Source organism: Rhineura floridana, chromosome 6 (assembly GCF_030035675.1).
Source record: "Rhineura floridana isolate rRhiFlo1 chromosome 6, rRhiFlo1.hap2, whole genome shotgun sequence".
NCBI lineage: Eukaryota > Metazoa > Chordata > Lepidosauria > Squamata > Rhineuridae > Rhineura > Rhineura floridana.
In genome coordinates this window covers 55,357,739-55,385,416 of record NC_084485.1, presented here as the reverse complement: position 1 = coordinate 55,385,416, position 27,678 = coordinate 55,357,739, and the positions used below count along the sequence as shown (strand labels likewise).

Below are 27,678 nucleotides of genomic sequence, written 5' to 3'. Positions count from 1 at the left end.
ACACTAGCTCTAGGATTGTTGCATTGTTTCCCTGTCCTAGGGCTATGTCAGGAGATTTGGAAGGGCTTCAGGTACAGCAGATTCAAATTCTTCCCCAAACCAATCTGACACACACCCTTTTTTGATGTTGCTGATGACAGAGCACTGATGGTAGAACACCAAGGCAGCAGAGGTTCCATGACAGCAGTGGGGTAACTTGCACAGACAAATCTCCCTTTCCACCCACAGACCTGCCTCTCCTTGCCAGATAAGGAGATCCACTTTTTTTTATGGCCCCTATCTCCCTGTGATACCCTTCCAGGGACCATAGGACTGCACTCTAAATCAATAATTATTTTTATTATTCATTGCTTGCATGGCTAATAGTAATGAAAAATTTCTATAGTATTTTTCAGTGTTAAAATTATTCATAGTGGAAGGAGCAGCTAAGGGATCTAATAATATGCTGATTTGTACAGGACTGTAAATATAAATTAGATTTCATTGCTGTTATGCAGATCCTGCAACACAAAGCTATGTGACAACCAGTCCTATCTCTACTCCCTCTTCTTCAGTTGAGGTTACTACAGCTTTCCCAGATAATTCCAAGTTTAATTTAAATGCATCTCTCCCTTCCAATTCCACTTCCATCATAATGACATAGAAAGGTAAGTACCATCTATCATAAGATTATATTTATTTATTTATTTATTTTAATAAATATATTTGTATACTGCTATTCCATTTAAAAAATATCAAAGCGGTTTACAACTAAAAAAATAAAAAATACCTGTAAAGTAAAAACCATTAAAAATACAGTAAAAACAAAGGTCAGCTATTGAAAAATACAGTTTAATTGCCTGCACAAGCCTGGCAAAACAGAAAGGTTTTCAGCAGCCATCTGCTGAATCACTGTTGGCAGAGCCTTCCAATGGCACTGAAAGCTCATTTTTGTGTCAGTGGTAAATGAGCCTCGCCAACTTGACCAAAGCCACTCTTGCAGATGATCTCAGTGACTGAGCTGGGATATAAGGGTTTAGACATTCCCTAAGATACTCTGGATCTAAGTTGTTCACAGTTTTGTAAATTAATACAAGGACCTTGCACCTGGCTCAATAGTGGATGGACAGCCAGTGCAGATGAGGCTAATTTCACAGCATTTGGTAATATTCACTAATAGGCAAAAAAAACCTTGCGGTTTAAGAACGTACCTATAGCCCACAGATATTTCTATCAAACTTTAAAAAACCAGGAAATTGGGCAGCTATAGTGAATGCACCAGGGGAGCAGGAGACCTGACCTGTTCTCTGAGATATTGTACTGCCCTACAAATTTGTCAAAATGCAAACACAATTTGGGTTGGTCTTTCACAGTCCAATCCACTTGCTCTGTAGCTTGGAAGAATTTGGTAACATGTGCCTCTGAGCATAAGAGAAATAGGATCCTGTCCTGAGGTAAGAAATGGGATCCTGTCCAAGTTTGCTGAGAATGGATTGATCATTTGCATGCTTATTGAGTTCAGTGGGATTTCCCCCCCTGCAACCATGGTTAGGATAGGTGAAACTGACCACAGGGGATGGGGAGGAGGAGGAGAAGGGAGGGGAGGAAACGCAGAGTGGAGAACTGGGATGGGAGTAGGCAGGAGGGGGGGAGGAGAAGGACAGGTTTGATCATTTACATGTTAATTGAATTCAGTGTGATTTACTCCAGTGCAATCACGCTTAAGATAGTAAAACTGACCAAGGGGGGCGGAGGGCTGGAGTGGGCAGGGAAGGAGAAAGGGAGAGGAGAGGGGAAGGAGGGGAAAAGCAGGACTGATCATTTGCATGCTTTATTGAGTTCAATGGGATTTACTTCTATGCAATCATGGTTAGGATAGGAAAAACTGACCATGGGGGAGGAAGAGGGGGAGGGGAAGGAGCGTATTAGAGGGGGGTAAAGGAAGGGGGAGGGGAGGGCAGGCTTGATCATTTGCATGCTTATAGAGTTCAATGGTATTTGCTTCCATGCAATCATGCTTAAGTTAGGTAAAACTGACCATGGGGAGGGGGAGGGGGAAGGAGAGGATTGGAAGGGAAGGGGGAGGGAAAGAGCAAGAGGGAGGGGATAAGAGGGAAGAGAAGGGAGGGTGGGTTTGATCATTTGCATACTTTTTGAGTTCAGTGGGATTTATTTCTGTGAATTCATGTTTGAAAATGGAAATGGACTGCCTTCAAGTCGATCCTGACTTATGTTGACCCTATGAATAGGGTTTTCATGGTAAGTGGTATTCAGAGGAGGTTTACCATTGCCTTCCTCTGAGGCTGATGGGTAGTGAGGCAGGTTTAGGACTAAAGTATATGAAGTAAGAGAAACTTTAATATGTTGAAGATCATTTACATGTAACCACACGCATGACAACTGAATTCAGAGTAATCTTATTCATTCCCAGTGTTATTTAATAAATCTGTTGGTTAAACAACACACCTGATCCTTGGCTGGGTTCATACAGAACAGAAGAGTGGGTAGAGCAAAATCTGAAGCTGGAACCAATATCTATGGTGGCAGTGGTGAATGGTTAGTTTATCAGCAGCAGATATCCAAAGGCAACCCAGGGATGTAGTTTTTAAAGACAGAAAGATACAGGGGGGTTGTTGGCCTGAAAGTATACCTAGACACTTAATGAAAATGGGAAATGGACTGCCTTCAAGTCGATCCTGACTTATGGCGACCCTACAAATAGGTTTTCATGGTAAGCGGTATTCAGAGGTGGTTTACCATTGCCTTCCTCTGAGGCTGAGAGGCAGTGACTGGCCCAAGGTCACCCAGTGAGCTTCATGGCACACACTAACCACTACACCACACTGGCTAATTCTGTAAAAAGGAGACGACAAAGGCAAAGTCTCAGGGCAGCATTGCTTTACAGTGTGTCAGGTAGTGACACCTAGTGGTGGGTTTGTGAGAGATCTGTGCCAGGGCCAGCGCAAGAAAGGAGGTCTGACATACCTCCTAACTTGTCTGAAGATTTTTTCCCATTCCATTTCTTTCCCACTTAAGTTTCCTATTTAAATGGTTCCACCAATTCTTTCCTAATAAACTTGTGCATATACTTAGCAGAGGTTTCTATAATTAGTATCACAGGTCTGTGACCATGCCTGTACAAATGTTCCATTCTGATTAAGTATTCCTCATATAAATTCTGAATTCTTTAGGGATGTATTTGCCTGTGTAATATTAGTGTGCAAGTGTAGTTCATGGGTGTAGAGCAGGAGTGGGGAACCTTTGGGCCTCCAGATGTTGAACTACAACATCAGCCCCAGTAAGCATGGCCAACAGGCAGGGATGATGAGGATGATGGGAGTTATAGTTTAGCAACATCTGGAGGTCCAAAGGGTCCCCACTCCTGCTCTACACTCATGAACTATACTCGACAGTGATAGTCTACCACTGTTGTCCATGCACTGGTACCCTTCAGGCTGTATTACTGTAATGTGCTCCATGTGGGGCTGCCCTTGAGCTTGGTCCAGAAGCTGCAACTGGTGCAAAATGTGGCAGGACTGCTCACTGGGGCAGGATATCACCAACATGTTATGCCACTACTGTAAGAATTGGACTGACTGCTCATTAGCTACCAGCCCAAGTTCCAAGATGCTGGCTTGCAGATGAGGGCCTCCTGCAAATACCGTCTTATCAGGAGGTCTGTTCTGTACAACCTAAGAAACGGACCTGGAGTGTTGTGGCACCTACCCTGTGGAATTCCCTCCCCTTAAAATATTAGATAGGCGCCATCTGTTATATTTTCAGCATCTGCTGAAGACCTTCCTCTTTTAACAAGCTTTCAACAGTCTACGGATGGTTGGGATTGCTTTTTAATATGTTTTTAATGTTGTTTTATATTTAATATGTTTTAAAAGAAGTTTTGTTTTTAAGACGTGTTAAAGTGCTTTTAGTGTTTTGTTGCTTGTTTGCCACCTTGGGCTCCGTCTTGGAGAATTTAACATTGCGCACTGGCTATAGTATACAGCCACTGTTGTGGCTGTATAATTTGGTGGGTAACTTCACAGAAACAGAATGCACATTTTGTTTCTAAAACAACATTTTAGATATGCTTTGGAGTGCAGCCTGGAAACAAACTGCAACAGTCCCATCTTGTTCTGTACTACATCTCCAAGAGTGGAGACAGTAAAAAAAAAAGTATTTGCCAGTTTGAAGCGGGGGTGGGGGGAGAGAGATCAGGTTTGAACATGGACTTAAGTCCCTTTGACTTCATCAGTAAGGGATAAAATTACATGTACAATAAACGTTGGCAGTTTTAGCCCATAGGTGACCACCAAACTAACTGAGATGAGACTAAATGTATCACTTTTAAGCATCATGCTCAAGACTGAGTTTAACCTCCCTCCCCGCCATGTAGGGTTAACTCCCACACACACTTCTGAGGCTGATCTCCCCCATTCCTGCAGCGATTTGCACTTATGAAAATATTCATGTAGCTTATGATGTTAGGTGTTTCATATTTCCTTGGGCCTAAAACATGCACCCTGTTAAGTAGTTGCTCCATGTATGAGTGATAGCTGCTGTCGTACTGCAAGCAAAAACTGGCATTTAACATTTTTTGTTCTGCATCTATCAAAGGCAGTGGGGTGGGGGAGTCACCATTAAAACATAAATGCCATTTCCCTATGGTGACAAAATGTATATAACTGATCATTCTTCAGCTGCGTGCCCATAGAGGGATTGCTTTGGTTCTGTTCCCAATAATGAACCCTTTAGTAGCTGGTCTCTCCCTTCCATGTCCCTTTGCTGGGCATGGGGAGGAGAACAGCAACAGGTCTGCATGTGACCCATTGTGGAATATCACAGCTGAAAAGTATGTTTGTATGTGTCTCTGTATAGAATAGGGCCAATAGTGTCTGCAGAAATGTTTCTAAGGAGGGCCCAAAGTCTATGAATTGTTACTACACATCATTGGCAACCCATTCCACCCACTATTACATTTGGGGGGGGGGAGAGCAAGTGCCTTTCTTTTGCCACCATCCTTGAGTAGGGCATCTTTTATAAGCCAAATGCTTCTTTTTGTTTTGTCCTAATATCCCAGTACCTTTGAATCTTCATAAAGCCACACTTTGCCTCTGTGTAATGCTGGTTTAGGATTACAAGGAATTAAGTGCAGGTAGGCAGTATCATAAGGGCCCCACACCGAGGATTACATGGTGGGGATAGTTAACAAAACACGGATAGATACATCTATCAGCCACACAGGGCCTTCTCTCAATCCCGCCAACAAAAACAGCTAGATTGGCGGGAACTAGAGAGAGGGCATTCTCAGTGGCGGCCCCCACCCTTTGGAACTCCCTCCCACAAGATCTACGGCACGCCTCTTCCCTAAATGTATTTCGTAAAGCCTTAAAGACCTGGCTCTTTCAACAGGCCTTTGGGATTTCCGGGGGGGGGTGTTAACTTTTATGACTGAAATGCCTCTTACCCTGCACTAATATTGTTGTTGCTGCTGTATTGTTTATATATTGTATTAATGTATTTTATCACATTGTGTTTTAACTGTTTACATGTACGTCGCCTAGAGTGGCCATCGGCCAGATAGGCGACACATAAATTAAATTTTATTATTTTTTATTATTATTATTATCTAATTTTTCATCCCTTTCTGAGATATGCAACTGAACAAGTGGATAGTTTAAACAAATGGCAGTGTTTAAACTACTTTAATATTGATTGTATGCATGTGTTCCTTCCCATAAGAGCCTTTCTTACACCTCTTCCCCATCACACAATATGGTACTCATAATGATTAAAATTTCTTTAGTTGAGGGATGGCTCCAATTTTAATGTATCTTGTTACAAAATCAGTACAAACAGTTGTTTAGGATTTTTTTCTTTCTCCTTTGTTTGAGAAACTGGAATTATAGCCCATGGGGTATTCTATGTTTGGTGATCTTGTGGCTGATTCACATGGGAGCTAAACTTCATATTAAAGATGAAGCTTCTCCCATCAGGATAGGTTTTCAATGTTCACACACTTTTCCAATCTGCTGTTTTCCATTCACATTTAGTATCACTGTTTCCTTGTGGCCCTGGCCCCAAATTTACATGTTTGCTGCCTCTGGAGTATTGCTAATGGAAAAGGGGAGGGGGTTTGCTGAAGCTGGGATAGCATGGGGGTCCAATTTACACAAAAAGCTTTATTCTGTCAGTTTCATTTCCTCCTAACATATTTATAGAAAACCCCTTTTTATTAAGTGCTTCTGAAATGCAATTTTTAATGGAAGTGTGTGTGTGTGTCTGCACACGCCTTCTGTCACATCGGTAATTGGGCGCATGGAACTCAGAATGGAGAGGGGGATGCAATTCCCATGACTGTTCAGGCTTAAAGGCTGGAGCCAGGAGAGCGCCTCAGCGTGTAACTGATATGACACTGACTAGACCCCGTCTCCTATCCCTAGTAAAACCCTTTCTTCCTTTTTCTTTTTTAAAATTAGGTAGTCAGAGACAGGTGTGTGTGTGTGTGTGTGTGTGTGTGTGTGAGAGTGAGAGTGAGAGTGAGAGAGTGAGAGAGTGAGAGAGTGAGAGAGTGAGAGAGTGAGAGAGTGAGAGAGTGAGAGAGTGAGAGAGAGAGAGAGAGAGAGAGAGAGAGAGAGAGAGAGAGATGCTACTGCAATGAAGGGTAACTGCTGCTGACACAATTTTCAGGGAAAGTCACGGGGGTAGTTCAGCTTCACTTTTGCAAAGCCCAAGGGAGTTTGGGTGGAAAGAGTTCAAAAGAACAGGAGTGAAGGCAGGCAGTTTATTGGGCAAGTAAGGGACAAAAGAAAGGAGGGCTGCAGCAGTTTGGGAGCAGCCAGTTGGAAGTTGCTTCTTGAGCCAATGGAAGTAAAATGGAATTCATGGAGAGTTTAGTGGGCGGAGAAAGGAGAGTATCTGAAGTAATGTTCCACCCCCTAGCAAAAAGCATCAGAGGAAAGAGCCTACATGGGAGGAGCACAGCAAAGTGGAGACAGTTTTTCCTTCACTTACCGCATTTTCAGCAGGTTGCTTTGATTTGGATTTAAAGGGAAAAGCAGCAATACACCTTCCCTTTGTCTGCGATGTCATGTAAACTGTGCAAACTAAATGGGGTGCAGGTGGCTCCCATTTCACATTAAATCTTCGTGTGAATCAGCCCTTGGTTATTCTCATGGCTTCTTTCATTCCAATTCACTGGAACATCATATAGAAAACTGGTGAGTTTCCTGAGCAGGAAGGCATGTTTCATTAACATAAGAGTATCGCCAAAGTTTACATTAAGGTAGGTCAATACAGTCTAGTGAAAAGCATGTCAGATTTGATAGTCTTTAGCTCAGGGAAGTAAAGAACTATAGAGGAGGAAGGGACCTCCAACTGCCTAATTATTATCAAAGGCAGAATCCTTCTTTCCATCTAATCATCCATAACCAGTTCAGCATTACTGTTCAGATTATATGTTACAAACAGAGCAGGTGTGGCATGAGCAAGTGTGGCATGAGCAAGTGTGGCATGAGCAAGTTGAGTTACCAAATTCAGATATGTAGCACAATACCCTCAGCTCAATGAAATGAGTTATTCTCCATGCTATAGGGGAAAGCGGCAAAAAGCCACTTTAAGTGAAGGGGAAATTCCCTCCCAATCTTATGCAGCAAGGGGTGGGAACCTGTTGCTCTCTATGCATTGTTAGTCTACATCTCCCATCATTCCTGATCATTGGCTTTTTTAGCTGGAGCTGATGGTGAATAGGAATTCAAGAACATATGGAGGGACCACAGGTTCCCCCATCCGTGTTATAAAGGGATGACAAATCCATTGGGCATCCACAAAAAGCATTCTTATTTTTAAAGTTTCTTATTGTAGGAAAGTTTACTACTGTGCTTATTTTTACAGATGGCAAAATGAGATACTGAAATAAGATTCCAAGACTTGAATTGCAGGGACTTTCCTAATTATCACAGCAACATGCAATTAGTTATCAGTTAAGCCAAGCCATTGCAAATTGGAGTACTGTGTAGAATTATGGTTACATGAATGATTTACAGCATTACTGAAGGCTCACAACGTAACATCACCATCAAGACCTATCATTTTTTTAATTAGGATTTTTTTTTTTTTAAAAAAATGCAGGTTGTACATTCCCTCTGCTGTGCAATTCCAGTGCAGGAATGCTTTCCAGCACAAAGCGCAGCAACACTTATTGTATGAAAGAGAGAGATTAGTGGTTACTTTATCCTCTTCTGTTTCCAAAGTACTCCTGAAATAAAGAAGAATTAGAAAAATGAAGCAGCAAATGGAAATAAATTGTCTACTTATAGAGGCATCTTGTAAAGATCCCATTACACTGAAACAAGGTGTGAAAGAAATACATTGGGATTATGGAAGCATACAGAAAAGATGATGCGAGTGCCCATCTGTCAGTCAAAGAGCCACTGAGACGGTGCACCCTCTGTGTCCTATCATGGCAAGGGGAGGACTAGCAGCTGCACGGATCTTGCTTCCCCTTCTCCCTGCTCCAACTGCCAGCTGCCCCAGAACTGCACTCTGTTGCCATCCATCAGCCCTGCGTGTTTTATATTACTGCAGTTTGTTGTAATCTGCCTTAAAGATCTTTCAAATGAAAGGAAGGAAATAAATATTCAAAATAAAATAAAATCACTGAGTCTAGGTAATGGGAAAATGTTGGAGTTTTTACACTACTTGGATGAGCTGCTGAACAGCAGTCTTTGAACAGAGTTTACCCAAATGCTAAGCCATGAGGGGGAACATTAGCTTAACTTACCCAGCCACCTTGCCTTTCAATATATTGTCTCACTTGCGGGGTTCCGTTGATTGTCTCTGTGAGTAAGTGTGACTGGGCTATATAATGAGCTTTCCTTGCAAGGTATGTAAACAATTTCACAGCAACAGCCAGGAAAGCTCTTTCATACTCCAGCTCAGGATTCTGCCTGCTCCAGGTCTTGCTGAGAGTGGCCACTGTTTCTTTGAATTTCACTACCTGTAAGCAAAGTGGTAAACAGCTAGAGGAGGTTTCTAGCATATACAATATTATTAAAGGTTGAAGAACCAATATACTGGGGGAACAGCTGCATCATGCAAAACAAAAACAAAAAACCCAACATCCTCATTATCAATAGGGTCATATGCATTTCATCATATACTGTACACCAAGTTGTTTTCCATACCCGAGATTCCTAAAAGACCACAATTAAAGCTCATTGTACTCCAGGTTCAGCTTAAGTCAAATGAGACAAGCTTCCCATGATAGCAACTGCTGGAAGTAGGAAGTTTTTTTTAAGTGTATTACTTCCCATCAGAGCTTGGAAAAGTTACTTTTTTGAACTACAGCTCCCATCAGCCCAATCCAGTGGCCATGCTGGCTGGGGCTGATGGGAGTTGTAGTTTTAAAAAGTAACTTTTCCAAGCTCTGCTTCCCATGACATATGCACATTTAGTTTTTCCCTGCTTGCCTCTGGTCAAAGAGACTTATGGGTGTCTCCATTAATTTTTCCAGGGCAGAAGGCTTATTTATTTATTATCCAAACATACATACCTAGCAGCAAAGAACAGGTCTACTGGGTAGACCTGGCCTCTGAGAAACTTGTATTTTAGATCTACCCCTCTGGTTTCCTAGTGTCAGCTCTTCACTGAGACAGCAGTGGCGGTGGCGGTGCAGACAGGGCTGGAGATTCCTTGGTAATTGCCAGGCCGTAAGCCCTCAGCCAGCAGCTTGGCTATAAATCTGCCAGGCTAGTAAGGAGGAAGCAAAATAAGGGCAGAGGCCATTCAAAGCTTACGTGCCAAGCCAGAAATCCAGAAGAGACGTCAGTGAAGGTCCGGGTCTAGTTTGCCGAGAGATCAGTCCAAGTCAAGGTTCAGGGTATAGAAAGACACACAGTGGTCACGCCTGACGTTGTAGTCAGCAACAAGCTGAAGCCAAGGTTTGACTTTTAAGGAGCAGGTTTGTCAGCAGGTGTGAGCCATCAGCATTTTGGCCTTAAGTGGACAGGCCTGCCCCTCTTCTGCCTGACCTTCTGTTGTCTACGTTCTGCAGGTGAGGGGGGAGTATCCTGTTCACTGGCTGCGTCTGGCTGAAGGGCTTCAGCTGTGTCTGGGGTGCTCTGCAGCTGAGGGGGAGAAGGAGCTGGGTTCTCAGGAGTTTCCTCCATTTCTCCTTCTGGGTCTGCTGCTGTTACTCCCGAGTCATCCTCGTCTGATAAGTCCTCTGACAGGGCCATGACACCTAGTGGGTAGATCTGATATCTAGCTATTTTTCCACTCACTGCTGAAGCCCTCATTTTTTCCCCTGGCTTGCTTCACTCCCTCCAGCCCTTAATTAATTGCACTGTTGCCACAACTTCATAGCCCCTCCTGTGTTTTCCCTAACACATGCTAGGATAATAACACTTCACTACACATCAGGGTTCTCATACTACTCTAACTCCCTCTTCTCCTGCAAAATAGGTGTTAACAGCATTGGTTTACTTGACAGGGCTGCATAACTCACATTGTCGCAGCCACAGCCAATTCCACACAGTATGGTACAATAATGGGTACAATCATCTGCATTGTAGAGTCATCTTGCTACCGCAGGTAAAATCCTTGCAAGGATCCTCACAAATCACCTCCTGCCGTTCTCAGAGGATGTCCTCCCCGAATCTCAAAATGGTTTGCACCCTTCCAGGGGTACAGTGGCCATGATCTTCACTGCATGACAGCTTCAAGAAAAATGCCAGGAGCAGAATCAACCTTTATATATGGCATTTATTGATCTGACTAACGCCTTTGATACTGTGAATCAAACCGCCTTCTGGACCATCCTTCTGAAAACTGGATGCCCTTATAAATTTGTGAATATTTTGCAACTCCTTCATGACATGACAGCGACAATTTTGGATAACAATGGCTTTCAGAGCGATCCATTCAGAGTCGGATCAGACGTAAAACAGGGATGCGTCATTCCTCCTACCTTATTTGCTATCTTCATTGCTTTGATTCTACACCTTATTGAGGGGAAACTTCCTACTGGTGTGGAAATCATATATCGAGCAGATGGAAAGCTTTTTAATCTCAGTAGGCTCAAAGCAAAACGTAAGGTAATGTCAACCTCTGTCGTAGAACGTCAATATGCCGATGATAATGTAGTGTCCGCACATTCAGAGAAAGATCTTCAAGCTATCCTAAATGTCTTTGCAGAAGCATATGGAAAGTTTGGGCTCTCACTTAATATTAAAAAAAACCCAAAGTACTTCATCAACAGGTGCGAACTAGTCCCTCTGCAGCGCTATCAATCCAGGTTAATGGGGTGATGCTGGAGAACATTGATCACTTTTCCTATCTTGGCAGCCATCTCTCTGTAAAAGCTGACATCGATGCTGAAGTTCAACATCGTCTGAGCTCTGCGAGTGCTGCATTCTCCCGAATCAAGCATAGAGTGTTCAAGGATCAAGATATTCACAGGGAAACCAAAATGCTTATTTACAATGCCATTGTACTACCAACCTTACTGTATGCCTGTGAAACATGGACCATTTATAAACGCCACTTCCAGCTTCTTGAAAGATTCTGTCATGGCCCCGTCAGAGGACTCCTCAGATGAGGATGACTCGGGAGTAACAGCAGCAGACCCAGGAGCAGCAGGAGACACGAAGGAGCCTCCTGAGAATCCAGCTCCTTCTGCCCCTCAGCTGCAGAGCACCCCAGGGACAGCAGAGGCCCTGCAGCCAGACACAGACAGTGAACAGGATACTCCCCCCTCACCTGCAGAACGTAGACAGCAGAAGGTCAGGCAGAAGAGAGGCAGGCCTGTCTCCTTAAGGCCCAAACGCTGAGGGCTCACACCTGCTGTCCATCCTGCTCTTTATAAGGCACACCTTGGCTGCAGCTTGTTGCTGACTGCAACATCAGGCGTGGCTTTGTGTAGACCTAGTTTCCCTGCAGCATCTCTTTGACTGACCTCCTTGGCAATTGATCCCGGACCTCCACTGACCTCGCTTCTGGACTTCTGACTCGGCAAGTACGCTTTGGATCGGCCTGGCAGATTTACAACCCGACTGCTGGCTTAGGACTTTCCTTCCCTGCCAAAGACCCAGGAATTTCCAGCCCCCCCCTGACACTGCTGATGCAGTGTGGAGCTGACAGATTCCACCAACGCTGCCTATGGAAAATTCTGCAAGTTACTTGGGAAGACAGACGGACTAATGTTAGCGTTTTGGAAGAAGCAAAAACTACCAGTGTTGAAACAATGATCCTTCAACATCAACTTCACTGGACTGACCATGTTGTTCCAATGCCTGATTACCCTTCCAAAGCAGCTACTTTATTCCCAACTTAAGGATGGAAAACGGAATATCGGTGGACAGCAAAAGAGGTTTAAAGACATTCTTAAAGCGAATCTAAAAAAATGTAACATGAACATCGAGAACTGGGAAGTCTTGGCCCATGAACGACCCAAATGGAGGTCGGCTATTATCAAAGGTGCTGTGGACTTCGAAGAAGCACGAACACAAGGTGAAGGGGACAAACGAGCTAAGTGGAAGGCACGTCAGACAAATCTTGACTGCAACCATCTTCCATCTGGAAACCTATGTCCTCATTGTGGGAGGCTGTGTGGATCCAGAATTGGCCTCCATAGTCACTTACGGACCACTGTTAAACACCTTATCTTGGAAGACAATCTTACTCGGCCATGAGTGATCGCCAATAAGAGTCATTGTTTAAAAACACAGGAAGAAATCACTTTTTTCCTATGAAATAAGACCCAAGTTAGAACATGAATGCTACCTTTTGTTTTTGGATTGACATGCTACTTCCAAATCACACCTTCACTAAAATCTAGGATACCTGAATTGTTTTCTTTGGGGCAGCAATCACATCTCTACCAGAGTTTTGTTGTTATATGCCTTCAAGTTGATTATGACTTATGGCGACCCTATGAATCAGCAACCTCCAATAGCATCTGCTATAAATCATCCTGTTCAGATCTTGTAAGTTCAGGTCTGTGGCTTCCTTTATGGAATCAATCCATCTCTTGTTTGGTCTTCCTCTTCAGAAAAAGAGAGTAGAAATTCTGTTTTTCCCAGCGTTATTGTGTTTTCTAGTGAATCATGTTTTCTCATTATGTGTCCAAAGTATGATAACTTCAGTTTCATCATTTTAGTTTCTAGTGATAGTTCTGGTTTAATTTGTACTAACACTCAACTATTTGTCTTTTTCACAGTCCATGGTATCTGCAAAGCTCTCCTCCAAAACCACATTTCAAATGAGTTGATTTTTTCCTCTTATCCACATTTTTCACTGTCCAACTTTCACATCCATACAGAGATCGGAAATATCATGGTCTGAATGATCCTGACTTTAGTGTTCAGTGATACATCTTTGCATTTGAGGACCTTTTCTAGTTCTCTCATAGCTACCCTCCCCAGTCCTAGCCTTCTTCTGATTTCTTGACCATTGTCTCCCTTTTGGTTAATGACTGTGCCAACATATTGATAACAATGTCCTTGTTGTCAACTTTAAAGTTACATAAATCCTCTGTTGTCATTACTTTAGTCTTCTTGACATTCAGCTGTAGTCCTGCTTTTGTGCTTTCCTCTTTAACTTTCGTCAGCATTGATGTCAAATCATTACTGGTTTCTGCTAGTAGTATGGTATTGTCTGCATATCTTAAATTACTGATATTTCTCCCTCCAGATTTCACACCTCCTTCATCTTGGTCCAATCCCGCTTTCCATGTGATATGTTCTACGTATAGATTAAACAAATAGGGTGATAAAATAAACCCCGTCTCACACACTTTCTGATGGGGAACCAGTCGGTTTCTCCATATTCTGTCCTTACAGTAGCCTCTTGTCCAGAGTATAGGTTGTGCATCAGGACAATCAGATGCTGTGGCACCCCCATTTCTTTTAAAGCATTCCATAGTTTTTCATGATCGACACAGTCAAAGGCTTTGCTAATCTATAAAGCACAGGCTGTTTTTCTGCTGAAATTCCTTGGTCCATTCCATTATCCAATATATGTTTGCGATATGATCTCTGGTACCTCTTCCCTTTATAAATCCAGCTTGGACATCTGGCACTTCTTGCTCCATATATGGTAAGGGCCTTGTTACAGAATCTTGAGCATTACTTTACTTGGATGGGATATTAAGGCAATAGTTCGATAATTACTGCATTCTCTGGGATCCCCTTTCTTTGGAATTGGGATGTATATTGAACGCTTCCAGTCTGTGGGCCATTGTTAAGTTTTCCATATTTGTTGACAATTTTTTCTCATACTTTGGACAGATTCAGTCTGAGTAGCTTGTAGCAACTCTATTGGTATGCCATCTGTTCCTGGTGATTTGTTTCTTCCAAGTATTTTAAGAGCAGCTTTCACCTCATGTTCTAACATTTCTGGTTCTTCATCATACGGTTCCTCCATGAATGAATCTGTCATCCTTGCATTTCTTCTATAGAGTTCTTCAGTGTATTGCTTCCATCTTCCTTTTATTTCATCTCGGTCAATCGGTGTGTTCCCCTGTTGATTATTCAACATCCCTGCCCTTGGTTTAAATTTCCCTTTCATTTCTCTAATCTTTTGGAATAGGGCTCTTGTTCTACCTTTTTTGTTGTCCTCTTCTATTTCTGTACAATGACTATTGTAATAGTTCTTTGTCCCTACGCACTAGTTGCTGTATTGTTCCATTTAGGGTTCTAACCATGTTTCTATCTCCTGTTGCTTTTGCTTTCCTTCTCTCTTTAACCATTTTAAGAGTTTTTTCAGTCAACCATTGAGGTCTTTCTCTCTTTTTAACTAGAGGTATTCTCTTCTTGCATTCTTCCCTGATAATGTCTCTGACTTCAATTCATAATTCTTCTGGTTCTCTGTCAAGTTTAAAGCCTCAAATCTGTTCCTTATTTGATCTTTATATTCTTCTAGAATGTTACTGAAATTTTATTTTGGCATTATGATTGCTTTGTACTTCTTCTTTAGCTTTACTCTGATTTTCGATATTACCAGTTTATGATCTGTACCGCCGTCTGCTCCTGGTCTTGTTTTCACAGAAAGCATGGAACTTCTCCATCTTCTGCTACCAATTATATAATCAATTTGATTCCTATATTGACTATTTGGTGATGTCCACGTGTACAGTTGTCATTTTTTCAGTTGCTCAAAAAATGTGTTCGCAAGAAACAAATTATTGGCTTCACAGAATTCAATGAGTCTTTCATCTGCTTCATTTCTATCTCCTAAGCCCCATTTTCCCACAATTCCTAGTTCTTCTCTGTTCCCTGCTTTTGCATTCCAGTCTCCCACGATTATCAGCACATCTTGTTTTGGTGTGTGATCAATTTCTTCCTGTACTTCCGCATGAAATCTCCCAGTTCCTCTTCTTCTGTGTTTAGCGTTGGAGCACAGACTTGGATGATGGTTATGTTAATAGGTTTCCCGTTAAATCTCGTTGTTATCACTTGCTCAGGCCTTGCATTATAGCTCCTAAGTGCTTTTGCTACATCACTTCTCACTAGTAAAGCAATCCCATTTCTTCTTAATTTCTCTTTTCCTGCATAAAATATTTTGTAGTTGCCTGATTGAAAATGACACATTCCTGTCCATTTTAATTCACTCATGCCAAGTACTCTGATGTTTATACATTCCATTTCTTGTTTGACAATTTCTAACTTTCCCTGGTTCATGCTTCTCACATTCCATGTTCCTATTTTGTACGTCATACAACTCCTGACTCCTTTCACTTCTGTGCGCATCAGCCTCTGGGCTTCCTTTTGACCCAGCTGCAACATTAGTCGCAGCACTACTCATACTTGTCCATTGTTCTTCCCCAGTAGCTTGGTGAGTGCCTTCTGACCTGGGGGGTCTCATCTTCCAGCACTATTCCATGTTGTATTTTGGATAGTCTATTCACAGGGTTTTCATGGTAAGAGGTATTCAGAAGTGATTTACCATTATCTTCCTCTGAGTCTGGATGCATCTTAGTCTGGTGTCTCAGCTTTGACCATTCCACCTTGGGTGACCCTGCTAAGAGTCTAGCCTCTTGGTCTAGACTACTGATGGCATTGCTCTCAACTTCTTCGACACTCTCAAACCCCCTCACCATGTTAAGGTGTGCATCCTAGACGGGGTCTACCAGAGTAGACCAGCACAAAAGGCTTAAAAACAAACGAAGAAGTTCCTTCTTCTCTTTGTCTAATTGGCTAGATCTGCTTCCTCAGATGTCAGTTATTGCTATCAGTTCATTCATTAACTAAAAATACTGAAAGACAGGAGCAGGCTGGTTTCTCACAAAACAAAAAGTGGAATAGTGCCTACACATTTTACATTATATCACAGGTTCTACAGGTGCTAGAGACTTTTTTTAAAAAAAATGAAATCTGGGGGTCTGAAGATTATGGCTTCTCGAGGGTGGAGGAAATTGCCCCTTACCCCTCCTGGAGATGCCCATGAATAGCTTTGTAGATTCTTGAAAGAGTAGGAGGAAATGGAACAACGGTGCAAAGAATTTGCAGCAATCCCTCTTTCAAATAGCTCAAGTGAGTTGGAAAAGTCAACAGCCCCAGGCAAGGTCAAGGATTCCTATGGCTGCCACCTTTCGTTTTCAAAAATTTTGGGACCATCAGCAGAGTATCTTTCTGCTTAAAATGTTTTGAAAATGTGCTTATTAAAACAAACAAACAGACCCAAAGACAAGATTCATCTGAGTGTGCAGGATAACTGAAATGCAATGCTAAATATTGTAATAAAATGAGCAAAATCTAAAATGTATAATGTTCAGTCCTACACAGTGTTGACACTGCACTTCCTCCACCCCTGTTCTCTTCCCTTTCTTTTCTTCCTCCACTTCCTGCTCACCTCCTGCTATGTGGCACATACGCAATAGCCATTCTCTACCTGGAGTTAACATACATGTTTTATGTAGCATTGCCCCAGAGTACCATATGCCTCGGGGAGGGGGGGCTGTTTTGTACTGAAGAGCCTATATAGCTTCTTTCCACTGGTGGGAAGCGAAAGTCCACGAAATGTTAGAGGCATCCTTCTCAGTGGTGGCCCTAATTTGTGGAACTCTCTCCCCACGGAGGTACAGTCGACCCCATCACTTTTGACCTTCAAAAGGCCTTTCAATATGTATTTGTCTCAGATGACTTTTTATTGAGATCATCTCATTGATTATGCTACTAGCTTATTAGTTTTTTGATTGATGATGGTTACTGTGCAGGCTTACACTGTGTTTTATAATCACTTTATTAAGGATTCATAATTGTAATTTATGGCTTTAAAAGTTGGGAAGACTTTGTCTGGAAAAGTAGCATAAAACACTTCAAATAAATAAATAAATCATGGTGCCTGGCACCTGCTTTGGGCTGGTTGACCCCTATGTCTTAAATTGCTTGATTAGTCATCGGTCAAAGGGAAGACAGAAGAGAAGCTTGCCAAGTTATTCTATTTGCCTTTGTTACATGTAGATAGGCATGAAAGTTGTTTTTCTCAGTGCAGGAAAGTCCCCTATGACAGGGATTGAGAACTCTTTTGCCAGACAGCATAAGAGTACATTACCGTTTCCTCATTTCTCTGTGCTATGACCTCCTGGGCTGATCTCTCCAAGTCCTCATTAAACTCATCTCCTAGGCGCTGCAGGGTGTTGGCAATATGAGATGGGTCAAAAGGGCTTGCAGCACTACTCGTGGCTTAAAAGGAAGCAAACAGAGACTTAGGTTTCCCCCTTCATGCAATAGCATTTTAGTTTAAATCTTAGTTCTAAAGGTATTAATTATATCTAGCATGGCCCAGATAGCATTACTGTCTGAAGAGGGCTACACAAACCTAAAGAACATAAAGTGAAGTAGGCACGACTACAAATAACAGAGGGGAAAAGAGTACAGAGCAGTCATGGAAGGTGAGATAGAGAGAGGCTGATGAGGGTTTATTTTATTGTATTAGAGAGAAATTCCAGTTCAGCCTGCAGCAAATCTGTCTTTATTCATCACACTTTGTTTTGATACTGTGGCAGGAATGCAGACTGATAGGAAAAGTCAACTTCTGAATCTTCAAGCGAACACTAACTTCCTCTCCTTTTGAAATAGGAAAGGGTGGACTTCAAATTTGGAAGATCTACCGTGCTCCCAGACACAGAGGTCCACCAACTGGAGCCAAATGCAAAAGAGGGGCAGACATGCCCTTCGAATTAAGGAATACAGTGCCTTTAAGTGTATTTCAGCCCAGGAATTGGGACAGGCCAATCCTATCCCAACATACAAAAATCCATTATTGGATTTTGGGCAGTAATGTTGTTCTGTTGTTAAAAAATTGGGAGTCAGAAATCCTTTGTAATCTACTGCAAGTCACACAGAGATCTATTGGCAAGTCCTTAGCTACATTTGCCCACCCTATTTCACAATGCTCTTCCCAATAAAAAATATTCATGAAGCTTAGAGCAACAATGAACAAAGTGAGTACCTTCCCCATTGCAGCTTCTCCCTATATGCAGATTATTTTTCTGCTCTGTGATATGTGTAACAATGGCTTCTTACAGTCCAGCCTTAACCCATATTGTGATGAAAATCCAAAGACAATAGGGTCCTTCTTCTTACAGACTGCACAATGGCAGGTGCCCTTTCCTTTTGTGGCGTGATCTAGTATATTATGTTCATGTGACAAGTTCATGCCGGGAGGCCCTTATGTCAATATGGTGGCATAGCTACCCTCTTCCTCTGTCAGCTGCTATTATCTAGATTTAAAGTGTGGCATATTTAGGAAGGCTGTCCATCTTTTGCCTACCTCTAAGTTGCATTCCACTGTGCCCAGTAAAGCAACGCCTTTACACTATCTTGAGAGCCAGTATGGTATAGTACTTAGGGTGCTGGACTGGGGATTGGGGAGACCCAGGTTCAAATTTTCACTCGGCCATGAAACTCACTAGGTGACCTTCAGACAGCCACCATTTCTCAGCCTAACCTACTTCATAACATTGCTGAAAGGATGAGATGGGCAGACCGGGGGGAGAACCATGCATGCTGCCTTGAGCTCATCAGGGGAAAGGTGAGATATAAAAGTAATAAATATGAAAATTGCAGGCTTGAACATGGATTGACTGTCCTGTCATATGACATCAATCTAAATGCACTAATTAGACATATTTTAAACCGTAGTAGGTTTTAGAGTGACAAAGAGCACATTCAGACAAAATTATCTGCTCCGTAGGAAGTCGTGTTGTGTCTAAAAGAGCATTTTTGCCCAAAATAAGTGCAAAATACTATATTGTTGCTCTAGTGACATTGTCTTACTTTGTGCCATCTGACTTCAACATAAAGGTTCCTAAAGACCCATTTTTACATTATCCTTGGGGTGCAGGGGCTGATTCTGCTTAGTCCCTTCTTTGCCTCACTGTTAGCGCTGGCACAGAGGGGAAAGCACCGGCCTGCAAAAGGCGTGGGGTCTGTGACTTTCTATGCTACCAATATAGTACAAAACCAAACCTCACTATTAATGTCAGTGCCAGCAGGAAAACAACAGGCTCTTAGTCTTAGTAGAGCTGCAAGTGTTAGAATATTAACTAACTAAACTGATAATCAGTAGGGCTGAAAGGTTCAGACAGAACTGTTTCCTTTGTGAAGATATATTGATTCTGATTTACTAAAGAGGAAACCAAAACTGGCCTTTCCTTCTGGCATCTTTATTGAGATTTCAGTTTGGAAATAAAAAAGTGTATTGAGATGTAATTGATTCACTGATCAGCAGGCAGCTGATCAAAATCTTTATATCAGCAGACTGTAGATGGGTGCACTCCAACGTTCAGAAAGTTCTTCATAAATCCTTACACTCCAACAATAAGCTCTTAACTAGCAGTTTCTGATTCTACAGCTCTTGAGCTGAGGAAAGTAGCTAGAAACCTTCATACTCCTTCACAAAAAAGTAAACTTACCTGTATCACGCACAATTCCACCCTGCAACTGCAAGTCAAGGCCACGACATTCTGTTCTTGGCGTTTGCCCTGGGAGATTGAAAAGCATAGAATAAATAAGAAGTTCCAAATACACATTTCGTTTTAGATTGCTGTGCAGCAGTGTGTGTACCTCATGATGCCCTGTAATGTTTGTGTAATGTTTATGGTAAGGGCTGGTTTTGTAGGTTAAATATCGGAGGGGGTAGTACATGTGATGGAATGTTGAGGAACGCTGTGTTGTGATTGGCTGAGCATCTGGGTGGTTGAATGTATATAGGGGAGAATGACAATTCGGTTCTGGTTTTGGGTTGAAGAGGGTGAGGGGTGGATGTGTATTTAGACGGGTAGTGAGGCAGGTTTAGGACTAAAGTATATGAAGTAAGGGAAACTATAATATGTTGAAGATCATTTATATGTAACCACACGCATGACAACTGAATTCAAAGTAATCTTATCCATTCCCAGTGTTATTTAATAAATCTGTTTGGTTAAACAACATGCCTGATCCTTGGCTGGGTTCATACAGAGAAGGGTGGGCAGAGCAAAATCCGATGCTGGAAGCAGTATCTATGGCGGCAGCGGTGAATGGTTAGTGTATCAGCAGCAGGTATCCAAAGGCAACCCAGGGATGTAGTCTTTAAAGACAGAAAGATACAAGGAGATTGTTGGCCTGAAAGTGTACCTAGACACTTAATGAAAATGGGAAATGGACTGCCTTCAAGTCGATCCCGACTTATGGTGGCGACCCTACGAATAAGTTTTCATGGTAAGTGGTATTCAGAGGTGGTTTACCATTGCCTTCCTCTGAGGCTGAGAGGCAGTGACTAGCCCAAGGTCACCCAGTGGGCTTCATGGCTCTGTGGGGATTTGAATCCTGGTCTCCCAGGTGTTAGTTCAACACACTAACCACTACACCACACTGGCTAATTCTGTAAAAAGGAGAGGACAAAGGCAAAGTCTCAGGGCAGCTAGTGGTGGGTTTGTGAGAGATCTGTGCCAGGCCCAGCGCAAGAAAGGAGGTCTGACATACCTCCCATCTTGTCTGGAGATTTCCCCCCATTTCATTTCTTTCCCACTTAAGTTTCCTATTTAAATGGTTCCACCAATTCTTAACCAACTAAACTGATAATTAGTAAGGCTGAAAGGTTCAGACAGAACTGTTTCCTTTGTGAAGATATATTGATTCTGATTTATTAAAGAGGAAACCAAAACTGGCCTTTTCTTCTGGCATCTTTATTGAGATTTCAGTTTGGAAATAAAAAAGTGTATTGAGATGTAATTGATTCACTGATCAGCAGGCAGCTGATCAAAATCTTTATATCAGCAGACTGTAGATGGGTGCACTCCAACGTTCAGAAAGTTCTTCATAAATCCTTACACTCCAACAATAAGCTCTTAACTAGCAGTTTCTGATTCTACAACTGTTGAGCTGGGGAAAGTAGCTAGAAACCTTCATACTCCTTCACAAAAAAGTAAACTTACCTGTATCACGCACAATTCCACCACCCTGCAACTGCAAGTCAAGGCCACAATATTCTGTTCTTGGCGTTTGCCCTGGGAGATTGGAAAGCAACACATGCACAATTTGCTCTGTTTGCTCCTCAAAAGTCACAGAGTCCTTCATGTTAGCTATTCTCTGTTCCAAACACAAGTTGCTGCCACAGTTTTCTAGCAGTTATCCTTTCAATGGCAAGAGAGTTTGTGCATGGAAGTCTCTAGAGCTCCTAACCTGCTGCCGGGTCAGAATGTATGAGGATAGAACCTACAGCTAGATTCTTCCCAGATAAGGCTACACACGTTACAAGAGGACGTTTGTTTGTTCTTGTGTTGCATGCAATTGCAGCTACACCCTTCTCAGCATTAAAATAGCTATCCGTGTCAAACAGAAAAAGTCACCAGGAAGTTATCAGCGAGCAAAGTCTACTTCTGCTCTCTCTTCCTCCTTGCAGGAACCTCAGTGCTTACAAAAGCAGTGAGTCATCTGAATGGCAATTGCACATCCCCATATGGCAACTGACTATATATCAGTTTCTCACATTTCCCCCCATTATTTCAACTGCATTACCATCATCTGTTGTGCTTTGTAGTATTTTGCACTTATTTTCTGCAACACAAAGGTCTTTCCTAGGTATACTATGCCTAAATATATCACTGTCTTCAACTCTGAGAACTTTCTAAACTAAATGGTACATTAAACCTGGAGAAATAAAAGTTTTACTTACAGTACGTTTACAGACTAGAACAGTACATCAAAATATGCTTATATTTCATTGAAATATCAGTTTCTATCTGTAATGGGTAAAATTTGGAGCATAGGTACAAAACGGAGACCTCTGTTTAGCATTAATTGTTCTGTCAAAATAGTACAATCCTATACTTGTCTACTCAGATGTAAGCCCCACTGAATTCAATGGAGCTTACTCCTATGTGGATTGCACAGCCTAAGGGGGCTTTCAAGATCCCAAATAAATCTTATCACCATGCCTGGAAAGAGTTTTGAATGGTCATCTTTTACTTTTGTTGTTTAGTATTCCCTGAAGTCATTGATCCCTATTGTCCTTTAAAAAGAAAATACCATGTAGTGGGAGAAGCGCTAACGGATTCTAGATTAGTGAATTTTAATACTTTGTCAGGAGTTATTTGTACCACAAAATCAAACAAGACATCTCTTCTGTGGGCTAGTCTCTTCTTTATGTTAATGGCTTTTAACTTTGCTCAATTCAGCCATGAATTTTGCATATGAAACTGAAAGAAAAGCTATGCATAGAATAAATAAGAAGTTCCAAATACACATTTCTATTCAGATTGCTGTGCAGCAGTGTGTGTACCTTGTGATGCCCTGTAATGTTTGTGTAATATTTATGGTAAGGGCTGGTTTTGTAGGTTAAATATCGGAGGGGGGAGTACATGTGATGGAATGTTGAGGAATGCTGTGTTGTGATTGGCTGAGCATCTGGGTGGTTGAATGTATCCATTTCTGGATCCAGAAAATTTTAACAACTATAGGCCTGTAACAAATGTCCCATTCCTGGGCAAGGTCCTGGAACGAGTGGTTGCGGACCAGCTCCAGACACTCTTGGATGAGACAGATTATCTGGATCCATTTCAATCGGGTTTCAGGCCCGGGTTTGGCACAGAGACAGCCTTGGTCGCCCTGTACGATGACCTTTGTCGGGAGAAAGACAGGGGGAGTGTAACTCTGTTGATTCTCCTTGATTTATCAGCTGCTTTTGATACCATCGACCATGGTATCCTTCTGGGGAGACTCGCTGATTTGGGAGTTGGAGGTACTGCTTGGCAGTGGTTCCGCTCCTACTTGGCGGGTTGCCTCCAGAAGGTAGTGCATGCGGAGTACTGCTCGGCACCCTGGGCTTTCAGTATGGAGTTCTGCAGGGATCAGTTCTATCTCCCATGCTTTTTAACATCTACATGAAGCCACTGGGTGTGGTCATCAGGAGTTTTGGAGTGCGTTGTCACCAGTATGCTGATGACACGCAGTTCTACTTCTCGTTTTCATCTTCTTCAGGTGAGGCTGTCAATGTGCTGAACCAGTGCCTGGTCGCGACAATGGACTGGATGAGAACTAATAAACTGAGGCTCAATCCAGACAAGACTGAAATGCTGTTAGTGGGAGGCTCTTCTGACCAGATGGTGGATGTTCAACCTGTCCTGGATGGGGTTGCACTCCCCCTGAAGGAGCATGTTCGTAGTTTGGGCGTTCTTTTAGAACCTTCCTTGTCACTGGAGGCTCAGGTAGCCTCGGTGGCACGGAACGCTTTCTACCAACTTCGGTTGGTGGCCCAGCTACGCCCCCATCTGGACAGAGACAACCTCGCTTCAGTTGTTCATGCTCTGGTAACCTCTAAATTAGATTACTGTAACGTGCTCTACGTGGGGCTGCCTTTGAAGACGGTTCGGAAACTGCAGCTCGTGCAAAATGCAGCGGCCAGATTATTAACAAGGACCAGGCGGTCCGAACATATAACACCGATTCTGGCCCATTTGCACTGACTGCCTATAGGTTTCCGGGCTCGATTCAAGGTGCTGGTCTTAACCTATAAAGCCTTACACGGCATGGGACCACAAGACTTGATGGAACGCCTCTCCCGATATGAACCTACCCGTACACTACGTTCATCATCGAAGGCCCTCCTCCGGGTGCCTACTCAGAGGGAAGCTCGGAGGATGGCAACAAGAAAAAGAGCTTTTTCAGTGGTGGCCCCCCGAATTGTGGAACGAGCTCCCTGTTGAGGTATGCCTGGCGCCAACACTATTATCTTTTCGGCGCCAGGTTAAAACCTTCCTCTTCTCCCAGGCATTTTAACTCATTTGAACTTTTTAACTTTTAACTTTTAATATTTAATGTCTTAACTTTTTAATATTTTTAATATTTTTAACATTTAGCATGTTAGTCTACTAGTATTCTAGTATCTGCGTGTGTCTAAATTGTTTATATCTGGTTTTATTGTATATTGATGTTCTGTCTGTCGTGAACCGCCCAGGGAGCTTCGGCTATGGGGCGGTATAGAAATCTAATAAATAAATAAATAAAATAAATAAATATAGGGGAGAATGACAATTCGGTTCTAGTTTTGGGTTGAAGAGGGTGAGGGGTGGATGTGTATTTAGATGGGTAGTGAGGCAGGTTTAGGACTAAAGTATATGAAGTAAGGGAAACTATAATATGTTGAAGATCATTTATATGTAACCACACGCATGACAACTGAATTCAAAGTAATCTTATTCATTCCCAGTGTTATTTAATAAATCTGTTTGGTTAAACAACATGCCTGATCCTTGGCTGGGTTCATACAGAGAAGGGTGGGCAGAGCAAAATCCGATGCTGGAAGCAGTATCTATGGTGGCAGCGGTGAATGGTTAGTGTATCAGCAGCAGGTATCCAAAGGCAACCCAGGGATGTAGTCTTTAAAGACAGAAAGATACAAGGAGGTTGTTGGCCTGAAAGTGTACCTAGACACTTAATGAAAATGGGAAATGGACTGCCTTCAAGTCAATCCCGACTTATGGTGGCGACCCTACGAATAAGTTTTCATGGTAAGTGGTATTCAGAGGTGGTTTACCATTGCCTTCCTCTGAGGCTGAGAGGCAGTGACTAGCCCAAGGTCACCCAGTGGGCTTCATGGCTCTGTGGGGATTCAAATCCTGGTCTCCCAGGTTTTAGTTCAACACACTAACCACTACACCACACTGGCTAATTCTGTAAAAAGGAGAGGACAAAGGCAAAGTCTCAGGGCAGCTAGTGGTGGGTTTGTGAGAGATCTGTGCCGGGGCCAGCGCAAGAAAGGAGGTCTGACATACCTCCCATCTTGTCTGGAGATTTCCCCCCATTTCATTTCTTTCCCACTTAAGTTTCCTATTTAAATGGTTCCACCAATTCTTTCCTAATAAACTTGTGCATATACTTAGCAGAGGTTTCTATAATTAGTATCACAGGTCTATGACCATACACCTACCATAGTGCACCACTACTGTACAAATGTTCCATTCTGATTAAGTATTCCTCATATAAATTCTGAATTCTTTAGGGATGTATTTGCCTCTGTAATATTAGTGAGTATTGTTCATGGGTGTAGAGCAGGAGTGGGGAACCTTTGGGCCTCCAGATGGTGAACTACAACATCAGCCCCAGCAAGCATGGCCAACAGCCAGGGATGATGAGGATGATGGGAGTTATAGTTTAGCAACATTTGGCCACTGTTGTCCATGCACTGGTACCCTTCAGGATGGATTACTGTGTTGGTGTGTGCGGTTGTTGCGTGAACAGCTCGCGTTACTTTAGAAGTAAAGTGGTCAAGAAATCCATAGACAAAGAACTTGGTTAAGAGTCTTTACTCAGACACTAAGGCTTGCAGCAGTTACAAGCAGCTTCATTCCCCCCCCCTTCGGTACATCATCACTCTTCAAAAGCAAAAGTAAGACAGACAACAGTTGTTAGAACTTTCCCAGCCTCTATCTCCCGGTTGCCAAGACAACGTGTGCTTGGCCTTGGCTGTCCGTTCCCAGCTGATAACACTTTCTCTTCTCCAGACTTGCAGACTTTATGGAAAACGAGAGGCAGTAATGCCTATGAGTCAACAGCCCAACATGCTCGCCTTTTTCCATCAAGACTGCAAAGTCTTCATTTGCATCTATAACATTTCCATTTCAGCAGTACATTTCTACAATACATAGGTATACAGTAATACATTTCAATACATTTCAGCATACATTACATTTCCAGTTTACAGTTCACACAGCTTAAAACTTTATTAGCATTGTACTTCAACTCATTCCAAGCCTTGTCACCATTTTACCAAATTTCTCCTCACACAAAGGCTTGGTCATTATGTCAGCCACCATGTTGTTATGTTCAGAAGAACAGCCTCACAGTTCAGAGGCATAAATCAGAAGACACAACTTACAGACTCTGTTAGAACTTTCCCAGTTGCTATCTTATGTTACCGTGACAACCGCTGGCCTTGAATGTCTGCTCACTCTCAGGCCAAGAGATAACAGTTACTTCTCCAAACTTGCAGGCTTTATGGAAAACAACTAGAGACAGTAATGCCCATGGGTCACAGCCCAACATGTTAGTGTCACAAAATGTCAGGTTAACAAACCCCTGCTGCACACAATCCCAGACGTGAAAGTATCTGACACTGATATGTTTTGTTCTTTTAGTATGAGCTTCTGATGTGGCTATTTTGATGCAGGTCTGATTGTCTTCATATACAGCGATCGGAAATTGTATTTCCATGCCTATATCCTGCATGAGCATTGCGAACCATTGTAGCTCATTACAGGCCTGTGATAGAGCCACATACTCTGCTTCTGCACTTGAGGTGGCAACCACATTTTGTTTCTTGCTGCTCCAGTCGATGCACGACCCGTGCCACATCACAACTATGCCAGAGGTTGACTTACGACTGCTCAGCTCCCCTGCATGATCTGCATCCACAAAACATTCAAGACCTCCTGTCTTTGCTCCTGACAAAACCAGACTCTTTGTCTTCGTGCCTTTCAGATAACGCACTACCCTTTTAACTCCCTGCCAGTCAGCCTCTGATGGATGCTCTACTTTTCGGCTTAATATGCTGACTGCATTACATATGTCTGGGTGAGACACCTTCACCAAATATTGTAATTTCCCTATTATACGCCTGTACTTCTCTGGTTCTGTACAAGGCGTCTCTTGAACATTCTGTTGGAATGCCACAACCATTGGAGTCTTCACAACATTGCATTCTGTCATGTTGCATTCTTCTATGATCTGATTTATTTTACTTTCCTGACTCAATGTTATGCTCCCGTCTGCTTCACGCACAATGTCCGTGCCTAAATAGTGTTTGACAGGCCCCAAATTCTTTGTGTCCACCTGCTTGCCCAGTTGCTCATTAAATTCCCGTTCCTCTTGTTGCTCATGATAAATATACATGATGTCATCAACATAAACTGCACAGAACGTGGTTTTCGTCCCCTGTTTCTTTACATACACGCATGGATCTGCCTTGCCCTTGAGTTTGGTCCAGAAGCTGCAACTGGTACGATATGTGGCGGGACTGCTCACCCAGGCAGGATATCACCAACATGTTACCCCACTACTGTAGGAATTGGACTGGCTGCCCATTAGGTACCAGCCCAAGTTTCAAGATGCTGGTTTCAGTGTACAAAGCTGTAGAGCTTGGGACTAGGATACCTCAAAGATTGTCTTACCCGTTATATATCCAGTCGATCACTGTGCTCTGCAGATGAGGGCCTCCTGC

General features: G+C 42.6%; 1 protein-coding gene across 1 annotated transcript; it reads right to left on the bottom strand.

Annotated features, from left to right (window-relative positions):
* Nucleotides 1-6,567: 6,567 nt before the first annotated feature.
* BCL2L15 (BCL2 like 15) lies at nt 6,568-21,728 on the bottom strand. The gene is made up of 5 exons (XM_061630346.1): nt 21,398-21,728; nt 19,895-19,963; nt 17,530-17,660; nt 8,759-8,974; nt 6,568-8,233 (listed from the first exon to the last, which is right to left on the bottom strand). Exons 1-5 carry the CDS (start codon nt 21,537-21,539, stop codon nt 8,207-8,209), a joined length of 585 nt encoding a protein of 194 aa, XP_061486330.1. The 5' UTR covers nt 21,540-21,728; the 3' UTR covers nt 6,568-8,206.
* Between the last annotated feature and the right edge of the window lie 5,950 nt (nt 21,729-27,678).

Coding starts and splice junctions, on each gene's coding strand:
- BCL2L15 (XM_061630346.1), bottom strand. CDS start 21,539: ATGAAGGACTCTGTGACTTTTGAGGAGCAAACAGAGCAAATTGTGCAT. Junction 19,964..21,397: donor TGGAATTGTGCGTGATACAG/GTAAGTTTACTT, acceptor TCAATCTCCCAG/GGCAAACGCCAAGAACAGAA. Junction 8,975..17,529: donor CACAGAGAAATGAGGAAACG/GTAATGTACTCT, acceptor CTTTGCTTACAG/GTAGTGAAATTCAAAGAAAC.